Genomic DNA, 15,925 nt, shown 5'->3' with positions numbered 1-15,925 from the left:
AGTACCTGTACCAAGATCCAGTATGTTTAGAGATTTAGAGATTCGTCATTTTGATTTGTGTCGAGTTTAAATCCACAACCTTTAATATGAACCTAAAACAGATACACAGATCACACTGAAAATCACATTTTTTTTTCATTTAAACCTGGAAATAAACAGGAAGTTTACAAGAACAAAAGATTTTTACAAATTTAAAACCAAGAATAGTAAAATGAAACAAAGAAAGATTCAAGATTTCAAAGTCACTATTCAAATGTAAGTAAATTTGTGACTTCGATATCTAAAGGACTTTGTACGTCACCTCCATGGAAGCACAGTTTCAGGTGCATTTGACTTACTCAGCTTCAGCTTGCAGCCATTGCTAAAGCTAAAGGGGGGACATACAAAATACAGAGAGTTTCCTGAAATTCCTGTGTATATTTCAAAGATGCTGCTTCACTCAAATTGTTATACTAATAATATTATTTGTAAGGAAATGTTTTGCATTAAGTTAGAAAAGGAGGCAAAATTGAACAACTTTGACTAGTGGTACCGGACTTTTAGACCACTTAGTCTGAGCATGCACACCATTTGAATGCTCAGAAAAATCTGAGACAACAAATGGTTCTAGAGCTGCAGATAGAGGATTACATTTCCACACAGTTTACACAGTGTTTTGGGAATTTATAAATAAAGGGAAATCTTTGTTGACAACATGATTTAATTTGAGACCAGAATTCATCTTTGTCTGGAAACGCATCCCACAGAACTCTTTACTTCTGCTGTTTATGTCCCACTTTTCTGTCTCTGATCTGTAGCGGGTCCATAATCACCATTGAAGGGAAGAACCTGGACTCTGTCTACAGAACCATCATCCACTTTAAACCCAAAGAAAGCCACCTGAAACCTGTTTCCACTGTAAGGTTCTCCTGTCCTTTTTATAACTCTTTTTGTAATAAATTTCAATCTCAGTTTCTCAGCTCCTGGAATTTTCCTTTGGTCTGGCTTGTATGGCCCTTCTTTGGTAGTTATAAAACTAGTACTAAAGTTAATCACTGAGCAACTACTTTATCAGAAATAATTAAAGAAAAGGTAAGAAGAGGCCTTTTAAGTTTACAGACCACTAGGAACCTGGGAGGCTTTGTTATAAAATGGAACTCCCCGGTTTGATTATTTGTTATACATTGCTATACGTATTTTATCGTATTAAATTTTGTTGCTGTTTAATAAAAGTGCTTATTGCACATTTTATCTGGTAATATAACAATGCATGGCTCATTTGCTCTTTTTCCCCTCCTCAGGAGTGCCGGGGAAAGGCCAAGCCGACCCGTATGGAGTGTGTGACCCCAGTCTTCCACAGAGACGAGACAGAGGAGGGGGAGCTGTCGTTTGACATGGATGGAGCTCTGGGCCTGTGGAAGCAGGACTTCTCCTACCATCCCTACGGCAGGCCAATTCCCTTTGAGACCGAAGGACACATCCTCCAACTGTACCCTGGCTTTGATGAAGTCTCTTTACATGTGAGTCTGCACTTCCACTGTTAAAGATGGTGCTTGTGCTCTCCATTAAACCAAAGTGTGTCACATGAACTGTGAATCAAGCTCAAAGAGTAACAACATGCACAAAAATGACACTCGTTAATGTATTTGAGCTTCCTTATACGCAACGTTGTTCAAAAGTGCTTTGACTGGATTTCAGGCCCATAAAAATCAATAATCAGTAAGTAGAGACGTAATGACTGTTAAGTGATCAGCAACTGTGAAGGTTTTTAATTCACTGACATGTCATGTTTTTTTTTCTTACTGTATTGTTGATTAACAGCACCAGAAGCTAAACCTGGTGAACTCCTGCATGAAGATCACCATGACGGTCGGAGGAGTCGACTGTGGGGCGAAGGTTCTGGATAACGAGATCACTTGCCGAATCCCAAAAAACCTCACAATCCCAAATGAGGGCTTACCTGTGAAGGTCAGGCTCCTGTGCTAGGAACGGGGTTTCCAATAGGATTTAAATGAGTTCCACTGAATTTACATCAGCTTCAGGTTATCAGGAGAGGAATATTGAGACTACCCGAGGTTTATACAAACTAGGACACAGCCGATATGAAAATGTATGGTTGGTTGGAAAGGTGGTTGGTATAGTGTAGTGGGTAACACCTCTGCCTTCTACACTGTAGACTGGGGTTCAAACCCCACCTTGGTAAACACTCTACACTATACCAATAAGAGTCCTTGGGCAAGACTCCTAACACTACCTTCGCCTACCTGTGTAAAAGATCACACTGTAAGTCGCTCTGGATAAGAGCGTCTGCCAAATGCCATAAATGTGAAATGTGTATCACCTGTACTGATTTTAAGGAGCTAAAAATTTAGCAATTGATCATATCAGCTGATAGAATTTAATGACTCTAGTAGTTTTAGTTATGGCTACAATAGTTTTGGATTCCAGGGCTCAGTCTTCCAGACAGGAATTAAGTCTAGTACTGGACTACACAGCATTCTGGATGGAAATTCTCCACTGAAAGGAAAATTAACATGTCAGTTAAGTAGCAGTAGTGAAGCATCTGAATACACTGAAGTAAATATCTTGTAGATGTTCTATTGATACATTACTAACATTAAGTAGACGTATTGTTAATATGTTACTTCCATTACGCAAAACCTAACCTTACCCAAAACCTAATCCTAACCCTCACCCTGGACCTAATCCTAACCTTAACCTTAACCTCAACCCAAAACCTAATCCTAACCCTCACCCTGGACCTAATCCTAACCTTAACCTTAACCTCAACCCAAAACCTAATCCTAACCCTCACCCTGGGCCTAATCCTAACCTCAACCCAAAACCTAATCCTAACCTTAACCCTGACCCTAATCCTAACCCTCACCTTAACCTCAACCCAAAACCTAATCCTAACCCTCATATATTTTTAACATGTTACTGATAGTCTGTTGAGTGTTTGTTTAATCTAAAAGCACCACTCAAAATAAAGTGTCAGATACCAAATCCTAGTCTAGGACTGGGCTTAATCCCTACCCTGGAACCCTGACAGTTTTAGATAAACAGTGCTAAACTGGCTGTTGTCAGTTTTTAAATTTGAACAGCTAAAACTCGCAGTCCTAATTAGTATAAGTTTGTGATTGGTTGTTGTGGAAAACAACACCACCTTCAAGGAGGCTTTATCTGTGACTTATTGCTGAGATTCCCATCAATGCCGACCCAATATATTTCATCTTATTAGATAATTATCCACACTTTTGTGCGCTGTGTGAATCTGCATGTCTATTAGTAAGTCTAATAACGGTCTCTTTCTCTATCAGATCACAGTTAACGGCCACGTCCACAACGTGGGCACCGTTAGGTTAGTCAGTAACCACTACATGGTGGCTGTCGTACTCGGCATTCTTACGGCTCTGGTTGTCGGAGCAGTGCTGGCCTTCATCACCATGAAACACCTGAAGAAGAAGAAGACAGGTGAGGAAGATGCCTGGGTCACTGATTTCAGCAGCGAACGTTTTTTGACAAAAGTGCTGTGAATTTAGTTCATTCAGATGTGATAAGATATATTGAAGATATATTGTTTCTGTCTGAGCAAAACAAAATCTCTGAAATGGAAACTTTTAAAATAATTTTTGACCATTTTTGTTGGTTAATTAACCATGAAATTTTAACACAGTCAAAGTTTTAACTAGTTTTTAAATAATGCCAAAAAGTAAACAATGACAGAAATGGAGATGGAAGGTTTATTTCTTGACAGAGACAATATGTTACATATGTTACAACACTTTATTGCCAAAGAGACATAAAATAGAAGACACAGTTGTGTTGATGTGTAATATATTTTATTAATGTGAACGTTATTTAAATAAATGCCACACTTCGTTTAGCACATGTTAGAGTATAAGTTAATACAAACCTTAAGACAAAAACAAGATCTGGGCAATACCTGAATTTTTCACCAATACAGTACATTAAATGTTGATATATCATTGATATTATTCTTTTAATTATATATTGTTGATCGTTTGAATGCAGCTGCATTAGTAACTCTTATCGTAAAGGACTGCAAATGGCAAACGGTGATTGTATAAAACCTTAAAGCAAAAAGTCACTGTGCACAAGGAATTCTGGCTCAGGAAAACATAGTAAATAAGCACCTTGGATGTGTTGAGTAATGCAGAGACGTCCCTGTCCGCTGAAGATTTTACAAGCCCCTAAACGCGTGGGAAAAGATTAAAATAAAGTCATCTTGTATAATAATCCACAGATTCTCTGGCTGAGAGCCGGCTGTCCCACTATTCCCACAATCACAATCACACAGGGAATGGCAGCGTGGAGCTCCTGCCTATCGGAGACTACAGGCGAGGTGAAGCATCACAACAGTGTTATGTTAGAGATATTATATAAAACTGATATTAGTAGCATAATTAATATAAAAATAATAAAGAACTGATCCTGTATTCTTCATTTTAATCTCTGAGAAATTTTGAGGAGAATATTAACAGTTAACATATGTCACTTAACCCTTAAGTTTAGATCTTGATTATTTTGATGTACTATTAAAATATAAATACATAAATAATGAGATAGTTACTTTACAAAGATGTTACATCACAGTTTCATGTACTTGCTTTGGCACAGGTGAAATACCACTCAGTACGACCCCTGTGGCCCCTGGGGCGGTGGCATTTCCTGGCCTGGCCTATGCCAGCACGCTGGACCCAAGCCTAACGCCACTCATGCCTCCTGAGAAAATCTCCATTACCAGCTTCCGCCCGGAGCTCCTGGAGGAGGTGAAGGACGTGCTGATCCCAGCGGCCATGCTCAACATCCAGCATCATCAGATCATTGGCAAAGGTAACGGCCTGCCAAGGCACTTACAGTTTGAACTGTACTTGAAGTGCATGTACATATTATTATTATTATTATTATTATTGTTGTTGTTGTTGTTGTTGTATTTATTACTGCTGTTTTTGTTGTAAGCAGTAGAAGAAGCAGTAGTACTAGCAGTAGCATAACCACTACTTCTGCTAACTTTTTGAAGTATGCTCTGCTAACCTTTTCTTTTCTATAAAATATAGGGTTTTATCATCTCATTTCATGCCTAAATTCAGGCTGTTTTCCCTAAAGACATGTAAAACACCCAGCACTGTATTGTGTTTTGGCCAGACTCATTAAAAAGATGTATAAAATAAGCAGCTACTAACCTGTGATTTTCTCTGCAGGTCACTTTGGTACAGTTTATCACGGTTATCTCACTGACCACAACAACAGGGAGATCCACTGTGCTGTGAAATCTCTTAACAGTACGTTACTGCTCTCTGTTACAGACACTGTAAACTGACCAACAACTAACACAATACATGTTTATCGATAGCTAGTTTAACTGAAGAAGTGTGTTTCCACTGCCGTACTCTTACTCTAGTGTGTTCTGTATGAAAAGCCTCACACTATTTTTCTAACTACTCAACTGTCTGTCTGTCTACGTATCTTTGTGTCATCAGGAATAACAGATGTGGAGGAGGTGGAGCAGTTTTTAAAGGAGGGTATTCTGATGAAGGGTTTTCACCACAGTAACGTTCTGTCTCTGCTGGGCGTCCTGCTACCTGATGAAGGGCTCCCCCTGGTGGTTCTGCCGTACATGAAGCATGGAGACCTGCGCCACTTCATCCGCTGTGAGAACAGAGTCAGTGTCCAGGCTGTGCCATCACTGATATTTCGGGCTTATACGAGCTCTAGCACTGTATTAGTGTTAAACCATAGACGCCTCAAGTTATTGTTATTTTGCTCTACATTCAGTTTCCATTACATTTTTATTTGAATGTAGTAACATAAGTACATATTGATTTACACAGTAAGTTACATAATGAATCATATTTGATTAACATTCTGTATTGACGGCTTTATCTGACTTTTATCTGTTTGTTTCAATGTCAAAAACTGTCAGTAACATGGCAAAACTGTGAAAGTTTTTCTTTATGGAAAACAAGACTGCACACAACAATAACATTCCATTGTATTCAAATCGTAATAAAATACTTACAAACATAAATGTGGTATGGATTGAAAGTTTAGAATCTGCAGATTTCACAGAATATTGCTTGTTTAACCGCTTGTTTTGATGAGCTGTGAATAAGAAGCAATTCATATAAAATTACAACATTCTTTTGTTATCTTTGTGTTAATAATAATGGTTCTGTGTGCACAAAGCGCACAATGCACTAAGTGCATTTGGGATAATAATGCAGGGACTGATACTTGACCAGTGTGTGTTTGTAATGTTCTGCACCAATTAGAATTCAGTCCATAATATTTAATCCGACTAAAACAGAATCTACAGTCTATGACGTTTGTATGAGGACAGTGATATCTGGTTGTATGCTTGGTGTTTTGAATTTTGGTGATGTCCTGACTTCCTCCAGAACCCCACTGTGAAGGACCTGATCGGCTTTGGACTTCAGGTTGCTAAGGGGATGGAATATTTGGCAATGAAGAAATTCGTGCACAGGGACTTAGCTGCCCGCAACTGCATGTGAGTCTAAAACACACAATATATTATTCTTTATGTTTATTTTTATTACTTAAAAATATAACCAGGGACTGGTGAACAGCTGCTGGAAGCAGGGCTGTCACAAAGCCAGAATTTTGATTTCAATATTGATGCCAAGTGCAGTAAAACAATGCTCAATACCAAACGATACTCTGAAAAAAAAATTAAAAACACGCATGTTTAATCAACTGTACACAAACAAATTCACAATCTGCGCATTTTTACTCTTATAAAAAAAGTTCCTAAAGGGTTCTTGGCTTGGACGCGTGGTCCCTTGAAAAAAACTAGCGTAGAGGTTTCTTTCTTCTTTTTATTTATTTGTTTTTTAAACAGCCATTGAAAGGTTCTTCATGGAACTATATCATTGATCAAAACAACCCTTTTTGGCAACTTGGCATGTCAGCAAAGTACAGTGTCGACTGAAAGTTAGAGATTCACACTTTGCAGTATTGAAAAAGTACTTTACTTTTGATATGTTGTTCAACTCTAATCTGAGGCTGCATCTCAAATTGAGGATGTCTGAATATTGACTACAAGCTTCTTTTAGTGCAAGTAGTGTATTCACAAATGAAATGGGTGGTGTTAGAATACAAGGCTTGGGAAAGCAGTGTTTCATGGTGATCCGCCATTGTGGCAGGGTTCATAAGTCCAGGCTGAAAAGCACTAACTTTTCTACCGACTTTCCTTTTTTTCCCAGTTTGGCGGGTCTGTAGCTTATGCTCTCACTAAATACGTTTGCGTGTTGCATGTTGACCTATGTGATTACCAGATCACAGATCAGAGCAAAATCAAGGAAAACAGATTGTAAATGAAGGTTTAATCAGCTACTCAGACGCAGCTCTAGTTTGCAGGCATTGCAGTGCGAGTGCAGATAAACAAGTTTACAAACAAAGTTAGCGTTTACATGTCTGTTTCTTTTAAAGACTCTAGATTGACTACCTTTTCAGTGTAACTGTAAGCGTCATAAGGAGCAGTAAGTTAGATCAAAGGTCATATGAATCTTCTCTGGTTAAATATGCGGTGGCTGAGGGAATAAAGTTAAATATGCCAGTGGCTGAGTAGAAGATATCAGTCAGTTAGCTAACTGAGTGAAATCTGCTGGTGGCTGAGGAAAATAACCATTTGTAAACTGTACATGGGCTTTATGTGATTTAAAAATGTTGACCTACATAAAGGAGCAGGCGATTAAGCCACACACCAGCTAGGAAAAAGAGGAAATAATATTAGCATGTCTATTTCAGATCATTACTGCACTGTCAGAATTCAATAAGCCTGATTTTATCATTATGTAGTTGGTTGACATCCCTCTGGAGTTGGTTATGATGCGCTCCCTTTTCATTTGATTCAATATGAGACATGAAAGACAAGCCTGAAAAAACAATAAAACAGCAATTTCATTAAGCTCTTGTAGTGCAAGTGAGTATTTGCAGCATATAAACAATGAGCCAATCCTGCCAATATGGTGGAACAACCCCATGATGCAGCATGACGTGATCCATTCCCAAGCTCTGTAGTGCACATTTCTCAAACTGAGACACAGGGTGAGTTTGTCAATAGAGAACTTAGCTGATGTACATCATGCATATTTCAGTGGTTTATGGTGTTTTATGATACTATAACTGGTCACTCATTTGCAGTGATTGGTAATTGTGGCTCTTTAACCTGCAGGCTAGATGAATCATACACAGTGAAGGTGGCAGACTTTGGGATGGCCCGAGACGTGTTTGATAAAGAGTACTATAGCATTCAGGACCACAGGAAGGCCAAACTGCCGGTCAAGTGGATGGCCATTGAAAGCCTGCAGACACAGAAGTTCACATCCAAATCTGATGTGGTGAGGCTCAAAATCAAATTTACTTAAATTGTTTAAATTACATTTTTATAGCGACTGCTTCTGTAAGTATCTAGTATCTGATCACCACTTTTCTGGTCTCTCTGTAGTGGTCATTTGGGGTTCTGATGTGGGAGCTGTTGACTCGTGGAGCGAGTCCGTACCCTGAGGTCGATCCATATGATGTCACTCATTACCTGTTAAGGGGTCGGAGGCTGCCTCAACCACAGTACTGTCCAGATTCACTGTGAGTTTCTCTACACTCTCACTCTTTACCTACCTTTAAATCAGTACTTTGAACAAAATTCACACCTATGGTACATCCTGGTGACTCAAAGCACTGTACAATTTCAAGTATTCCTTGACTCAACAGACCTGATCCAGCTCATCAACTGATTATCGAGTGAATCAGGTGTGTTGAGTCAAAGAGTACTTGAAAGCGTGCAGTGCTGTGGGTCGTCGGGTGCAGGATTAAGAAACACCGGTATAGCAGTTTTTTTTATGTCTGTGTTTGTGTAAGCAAATCCTATAGGCTGGCTTTACACAGTGTAGCTTTTATGCAGATTTAGTTAAAATTAAATAGCAGTTGCTTCCTTCAACTCATTTAAAACTAAGTCACAGCAGTTGCGAGCACCTCAACAGCCAATCAAAACAGCAGCACGTGATTGTGCCGAACGACACACCTTAAAACAAGTGAGTTCACTGGATCAGGAACAGAAGATGCTTGAAATTGCATACTGTGTACTGGATACTACATATGCGATCAGTATATACTGTATACTGAATGCTACTCTTCATTTATACTGTACAGTATCCAGTGTATGACACAAGCCATGTGCTGTACTGCAGGGAAGAGGCGTGACCAGCCTTTGTTCAAGAGTTGAGCCTGTGTGACTTAAAACACACCCTGTACCAAGTCAGTCAGCCAAGACAGGATGCTGTTTTCAACCCATCCTCAAAGCCAAAAATAAACTTTAAAATGTCAGTTTTGAATTGGTCTGTGATGTAAACCTGTTTAAGTCTGTATATTTGGTAATATGAGTTATTTGACTGAATGATAGGCAGTGAGACTCCACCCAAATGTCTGAAAAGCTGATGCAGATCACATTTTTTGGCCGAGAACAACTATATTATGTTTTAACCATGTTGTCTTTGTAGTAAGTTAACCTACTTAAATAGACAATTAAGTAGCAAACCCATCTCAAGACCAGCCGAGAAAACTCTGCGGAAGCATTTGGACAAATGTCTTTCATTTTGCAATTATTAATGTATTGAAAGCCTGAATCCAGAGCTATCCAGGTGTTTATGTCAGTAGTTACGTCCTCCTGAAACAGCCGTGTTGCATTTTGGGGTGCAGTATATTATGGAGGTAGCTCTGGAGTGTTTGGTCAGAGCAGTACGTCATCTGCGTATCTTTGGCCTACTGGAAAAAATCATGTTGGTCACATACTGCACACTACTTTGGAGCCACAATCAGTATGCAAGCAGTAAGTAGGAGGCTCTTTCAAACACAGCCATGGTTTCTGTCCCCTACTCCAGCTCCCTCCCCCCATCAGGCACAGGGTTAGTAGATTTTCAGTTTCCTGAATCATGACAACAAATGTGAGTTTCTAAAAGCTAATATTTCTGTACCTAGCCGTGTTAACTAGTCAGCTAAGGCTTACAGCTGTTTAAACAGCTGCTTGCACCAACATTGATTCTTTGTTTGCCTGCTGCTATTGTGATTTGTGGAGCTCGATTCATTTTCTCCTCTCCTGACTCATCTCATTTTACCCGGAGCTCAGGATTCAATGAAAATGATTACAGAAGAAGAGAGTGAAATGACATCCGTGATGAACTTGGGCTTCTAGGACAGAAATGAATGAGACTGTATAGTCACAAGTAGGCTATAGTATTGTATTACTTATCTTATGCACTTAGGTTAACATGTAGTAAATTGAGAAGTTGGTAAAACAACAACAAAAACTCATTGATTCTGTAGAGTTTATAACTGTAAGTGATAGGCCAATGTTGTGCGCTGGAGTATCTCACGGTTCAGTAGTAAATGTTTCCTCGTGTCTAGTTGATGAGCTGCTTGGTTTGAAAGGTCTGAACTGGTTTGAATGTTGTTTTTTCCATGTAATCCAGGTTGAAAGTCATGTTTACTCAATGTTTAGAAGTCTGTGAGTGTTCAGAGTTGTAAAAGATCCACCTGAACATCCACAGCTGTGACTGGCACACTGACAGAGTTAATAATCATTTATTTCACAATGGCAGTTACAACACAGTTACAGCGACGGTGCAGAAAGACCAGAACCCTTTTAGACCTAAACTCCATGGGAAACATCTTCCTGAGTAGGACTGTGAAACTTTTCGGAAGTGGCCTTAATCTGAATGTGAGGCATTTTGTGAGCAAAACGCAGGAACATCCAGATCGTTCTAGGAGCTGGTAGAACATAAAGAACATTTCAGAAAGTGCTGGAGTGGTTAGTGATTAAGCGACTGAGGAGAGAGAGAGAGAGAGAGAGAGAGAGAGAGAGTGAGGGAGTGATGAACTCAGTCTAAAGAGAGAGGAAGACTTTAAAAGTTCATTATTTATTTAAATGTCTTTGAGGGAAAGAAACAGAGAATAACAGAAAGCAACAAAGAATGTGAGAGAGAAGGAGCAGGATCAGAAAAAAGAGATATTAGGAGAGTAAGGGAAGAACAAAAAAAATGAAGAAAGTGATGGTTTTTGAAGAGGTTCATGTGCAGAAACTCAGTCTTTATTACATGATTATTGAAAAGGCAGCAAGGAAAGTTCATGCAAGTTCATTCAGACCTGTAGGAGCTGGTGATGGATGTGAGAGGTACAGCTAAAACTCAGCATGTAAAGCCTATTAATGCTCTTAGAAACAGTTCACACAGGGGTGGGGCACCACGCCTCCAAAAGTGGTGGGGCAAAACATATTGTTTCCAAAAAAAAAGGCAGCTGGCTGAGTGACGAAATGCAATTAGGCCACTGACTAAAATTGCCTTTCATGTCATGCTAATGACGTGGATGGTGGACTGCAAAGGGCCAAAATGGACTAAATTACACACGTGGGTGTTTGTTTATTGATCAGAAGTTTTGCAGGCGTGCAAGTGCTCTGTTACTCTCACATTCACCACCATGAAAACAGAGAAACAGAAAATAGAGAGGAACGATATGAGCATTTATATAGAGTAACATGTTAAAGCAGCAGATGTGCTCTGGTGTTCACTTTGTTGTGCAGACCTGAATGTGGGTGGAGTGTTCGCATGTCAAAAGTGAACTAAAAAAAGGTTTGACCGGTCCGCACCATCCAAAGCGGGTCTGAAAGCTCCTCCCAGCTGAAATGGAGATTCTGATTGGCTCTGCCGCTGAGATTTGCCCTGTCTGTTTGTGCTGGTCAGCGCTTCATGCAGTTTAGTGGAAGCGTGTACGTCCTGAACTCAAAAAGTTGTGGGGCGTCGCCCCAGTACTTTGAAAAGTGGTGGGTCAAATGCCTGCTTGCCACCGTGGTTTCGGCAGCCGTATATTAATAAAATATATTGAATTTTAGTCAGAGATGTTAATTAAGCTGTAATTTGAATTCTGTGTTCAGTCCAGTAATCGCTGAGTGCTCAAACAGTAATTAATGTCTTGAATATTTTGCCGTAGTATAGTTTCGAGTGTAGTATCACAATACCAAGCATTGCTAGTGTGGTCAAAACACTACTATTATTACAACCGTAATCACTGTGCTGTGTGCAGGTTTACTATAATGCTGCAGTGTTGGGACCCAGATCCGGAGAGCCGTCCGAGCTTCACTACGCTGGTTTCTGCGGTAATGGCCATTCTGTCCAGCCTGGAGGGAGAACACTACATCAGCCTGAAGGTCACATACGTTAACCTGGATCAACCGCGGCCTTACCCTGCCCTCACCGACTCCGCAGACGAGTTCGAGTCTTCAGACGCAGAGGAGGCGGAATCAGCCTCCGCCTGATTGGCCCGGAGCACTGTCACTCACAGTGAAGAGAGTGACCAAGAAAACTCCAGTGATCATTTATTTATTAAGTAGCAGTGTAGCTGGAATTTACAAGCTACTGAATATCGTTTTAAAAAAGGACAGCTTTTTGTACCATAGACGAAAGAATATAAGGGAAAGACTTGAAATTCATTCCCTCATTCGCTCCTGGTCATGGAGAACAACTCATAAGTGAGGATCAGAGTATGTGAGTGGAGTGGAGCTCCTTGCTCAAACCGTTCTGTAATCACTCCACTCCAGCTCCACTCCGGGTTTTCTATTTCATGCTCTTGACTCCCATATCAGAGAAACTCTGGTCCGTCTCTGCTTCATATGATTCATTCTTATGATATTTATTTTCTGTCTTGAATGTGTGGACAGGACACTACACACTTTACTTATATAATTTATGGCTGTTAATAAACAAAAAACTAGCTCAACATGCTGTGTTACATAGGCTTTTTTCAGAAGGTATAGGCTTGAAGCGAAAAAACTGCTGAGGGTAAACAAACACACAGAGTCCCTGCCGCATCACTCGTGCCACGCAGACATGGTCAGTGTGGAAAAAAGGACGGTGTGGCGAGAGAAAGAAAAGAGAGAGGCGAGAGAGAGAAAACTGACGCTTCGACTTTCTGAACAGCCACTCCAAGCAAAATAACGTAGCTCTGCTCACATACTCTGGTGAAGTTAGAGCTCTCAGAAGGCTTCTCAGAGCATTACGCTTGGTCAGTGTCAATGTCTTTGACCACTGATATCATGTTTGCATTGAGATGGCGATCATGAACTTTGCCGCTTAAATACTGAGTGTTTAACAGTGCAAAAAAGCCGTCCAGCGAACATTACTGGAGCACCAAAAACAAACCTGGCATCTTCAGATGGAAGAAGTACAGAAATACAGTGATGAGGTTCAGTGCAAAGAAAGGGTAGTTTTTGCACAATGGAGAAAGATTCTTTTAAAGATATTTAAAATCACAGTGAATCACAAATCATAACCTTTTCTCTCCTTACTGTAACGTATTTCCAAGTGAAACCGTAACTGTGTCAGTGAGGATCTTTGATCAGTTCACCAAAGTCTTAATAGGAAAGTTTCCTTTCTCCTTGAATGGGGGGAAACTGAAACTGAAACTGAAAGTCACGTTAAAGTGTCAGAAACATATTTGAAATCACTGGGAAAATCTGTCAGAAATCGCATCTTAGTTTGCGACTTGTTTACCATTTTTCAGGTTATTCTGGCTCCTTCGCATGCACATACCTCCACAGTGAGGAAGGGCTTTTCCTGCTCGTGGCTTAGTGAACAAGTCAATTGGCTGTTTTTATTGAAAGATTCTCCCATAAACATAACTGTGATTGTTAAAAAGAAATAATGTATTAGAGATTTTGAACAATTTGTATAATCCAACCCTACAGCGTAGTGATCATTGTCTTAGCTAGCACACAGTTATCTTTCCTATGGGAACTGTATGCTAGTGAACATGTAACGGCTTTGAACACATCTGATTCAACTCGTCAGCCCATTACTGAGGCTGTTCTCAATTGAATGATGTGTGTTAAATTAATGTAGATGCTAAAGGTAAACAGTGCAGTGCTGGTCTAGTTTGAGACTGGAATTGAAGAATGTGAGGCTTTAGGAAACACTGGCATTGGTAGAAGCAAAACCATCACTTACTGCAGTGTGTACAAGAAAGAGCTGGTGAAATGGAGAACTAGAGCTGTTGACAGATAAAAATAAGAGTTGGCGCTATTAGCTGATGAAAAAAGAACTAGTACAGTGTGCTGGTGGAGATAAGAAACAGTGCTATTAACTGATGGAAATAAGAACTAGTGTTAACAGCCAATTAGAATGAGAACTAGAACTATTAGCTGGTGAAAATAAAAATAGAGCTATCAGCAGGTTAAAATAAGAACCAGCGCTGTTCGGAGGTGAAAACAGGAACTAGAGCTGTTAGCAGATGAAAATAAAAACTAGGGCTATTAGCTGGTGAAAAGGAGAACTAGCACTATTAGCAGGTGAAAAGGAGAACTAGTGCTATTAGTTGTTCAAAAGCAGAGAACTGACCTACTCTTATGATTTGATAAACACGCACATCACTGACTTTTATATCCGTACAGTAGGAGACAGTGGTCACACTTATAACGTTACACTGATGAGTGTCTGAAGCTGGAAATACAACTTAAAGGAATGTTTCACCTGAAAACACTAGTGTGGCTAACAGTGAATGAAAGCTAGTGAGGGCTAGGAAGCATGATCTCATTCACTCAGTGCCAACTGACTCCCATTGGCTCTTGGTTGTTACTAGTGAGAAGTCGTGCCTTGTCTCCACTCCTGTCCATGATGTTCGTGGACAAGGTGTCAAGGGGTAGCCGAGGTCAGGAGGACATTATGTGTGGAGGCCGGAAGGTGGCGTCTCTGCTTTTCGCAGATGATTTTGTCCTTTTGGCTCCATCTTATGGACGCCTCCAGCGCTCACTGGGTGAACAGTTGGTATGCAGATTCGCACCTTCAAATCTGAGTCCATGGTCCTAGTCCTATCAAGTAGACCGTAGACCGCCTCCCTGTGAAGAAAGCTCATTTCTGCCGCTTGTGTCCACGATCTCATTTCGGTCATTACCCAAAGCTCATGACCATAGGTGAGAGTTGGGATGTGGACCAACCAGTAGGCAGAGTTTTGCCTTATGGCTCAGCTCCCTCTTCACCACTACAGTCCAGGACAGTGACTCCAGTACGGCTGTCTGGGATTTTCTGCTTTCCCTAAAGCTACCGTGACCCTAGCTGGATGAAGCGGCTAAAGAGAATAATAGAATGAAAAGGTTAGTGAGAGTTAGTGTAGTGCTAACTGACTTCCATTAGCTTTCAGTCAAAATTAGCATGTGTTTTTGGTGAAAAAGGAACGCTTGGACTACTTGAGCTGTAGCTGATGTATATTTTGGCACATATGTTTGTAAGTAATTTTTATATTTGGAAATAGTGTGTAATAGTTTGTTCTTTTTTTTAGACTCCAGTTATAGTTTCATTTGAAATGTGCATTAATGAATGACTTCATATGTCTGTGCTTTCCATGTCCTGTGCAGTTTTATTTTTAATCCAGTGGGATTCCCATTATTTAGAACAAAGTCAGAATGTTGTTTAGGATTATGTCACAGTAATTTATTTTAACTCTTAGAATTCAAATTTGTTATGAGTTTTTTGATGGGCACTGTTATTTGGAGACCTTCTGACACCTGTTTTGGCCTTGATACTAGTTGAGATACTGAGATTTAGTAAAAAAAAAAAAAAGTGTTTGTAAATGTCGTTCATGCTGTAGCACAGATATCTGAATAAAAACACAATGTAAAGAAGTCAGTTTTGAGTTCTTGTTGGCTGCTGATTTTGACATTTTTACCATCTGATGATATTTTCTGTTCTCTTCCATTTATGAGTGGCGTTATTCTGTTTCTGTTGTTCATTTTCTGCCAGTATATTTAGATAAAATTATAAAATATTAAACAAATGTTGCCTATACAAATAATAAGACAAATGAGAATTACTTTTAAAAAATTCAAAACATATATGGCCCTTGTCATCTAATTCTTGTTTTGCAG

The 15,925-nt window shown here is 39.8% G+C and overlaps 1 protein-coding gene across 1 annotated transcript in view; it reads left to right on the top strand.

Annotated features, from left to right (window-relative positions):
- Positions 1 to 15,654, top strand: part of mst1rb (macrophage stimulating 1 receptor b) — a 40,537-nt gene extending 24,883 nt beyond the window's left edge. Inside the window, exons 11-22 of the mRNA XM_036559825.1 lie at positions 798 to 897; positions 1,281 to 1,499; positions 1,801 to 1,947; positions 3,300 to 3,453; positions 4,247 to 4,345; positions 4,621 to 4,836; positions 5,205 to 5,285; positions 5,484 to 5,665; positions 6,402 to 6,511; positions 8,198 to 8,363; positions 8,471 to 8,607; positions 12,094 to 15,654. Of these exons, the coding sequence (XP_036415718.1) occupies positions 798 to 897; positions 1,281 to 1,499; positions 1,801 to 1,947; positions 3,300 to 3,453; positions 4,247 to 4,345; positions 4,621 to 4,836; positions 5,205 to 5,285; positions 5,484 to 5,665; positions 6,402 to 6,511; positions 8,198 to 8,363; positions 8,471 to 8,607; positions 12,094 to 12,325 (1,843 nt within the window). The 3' untranslated portion in view covers positions 12,326 to 15,654. The remainder of the gene's footprint in view (positions 1 to 797; positions 898 to 1,280; positions 1,500 to 1,800; positions 1,948 to 3,299; positions 3,454 to 4,246; positions 4,346 to 4,620; positions 4,837 to 5,204; positions 5,286 to 5,483; positions 5,666 to 6,401; positions 6,512 to 8,197; positions 8,364 to 8,470; positions 8,608 to 12,093) is intronic.
- Positions 15,655 to 15,925: the final 271 nt, after the last annotated feature.

Source organism: Colossoma macropomum, unplaced genomic scaffold (genome assembly GCF_904425465.1).
Source record: "Colossoma macropomum unplaced genomic scaffold, Colossoma_macropomum, whole genome shotgun sequence".
NCBI classification, from domain to species: domain Eukaryota; kingdom Metazoa; phylum Chordata; class Actinopteri; order Characiformes; family Serrasalmidae; genus Colossoma; species Colossoma macropomum.
Note: the sequence above shows the minus strand (reverse complement) of the source record. Positions and strands in the feature narration are given on the sequence as shown.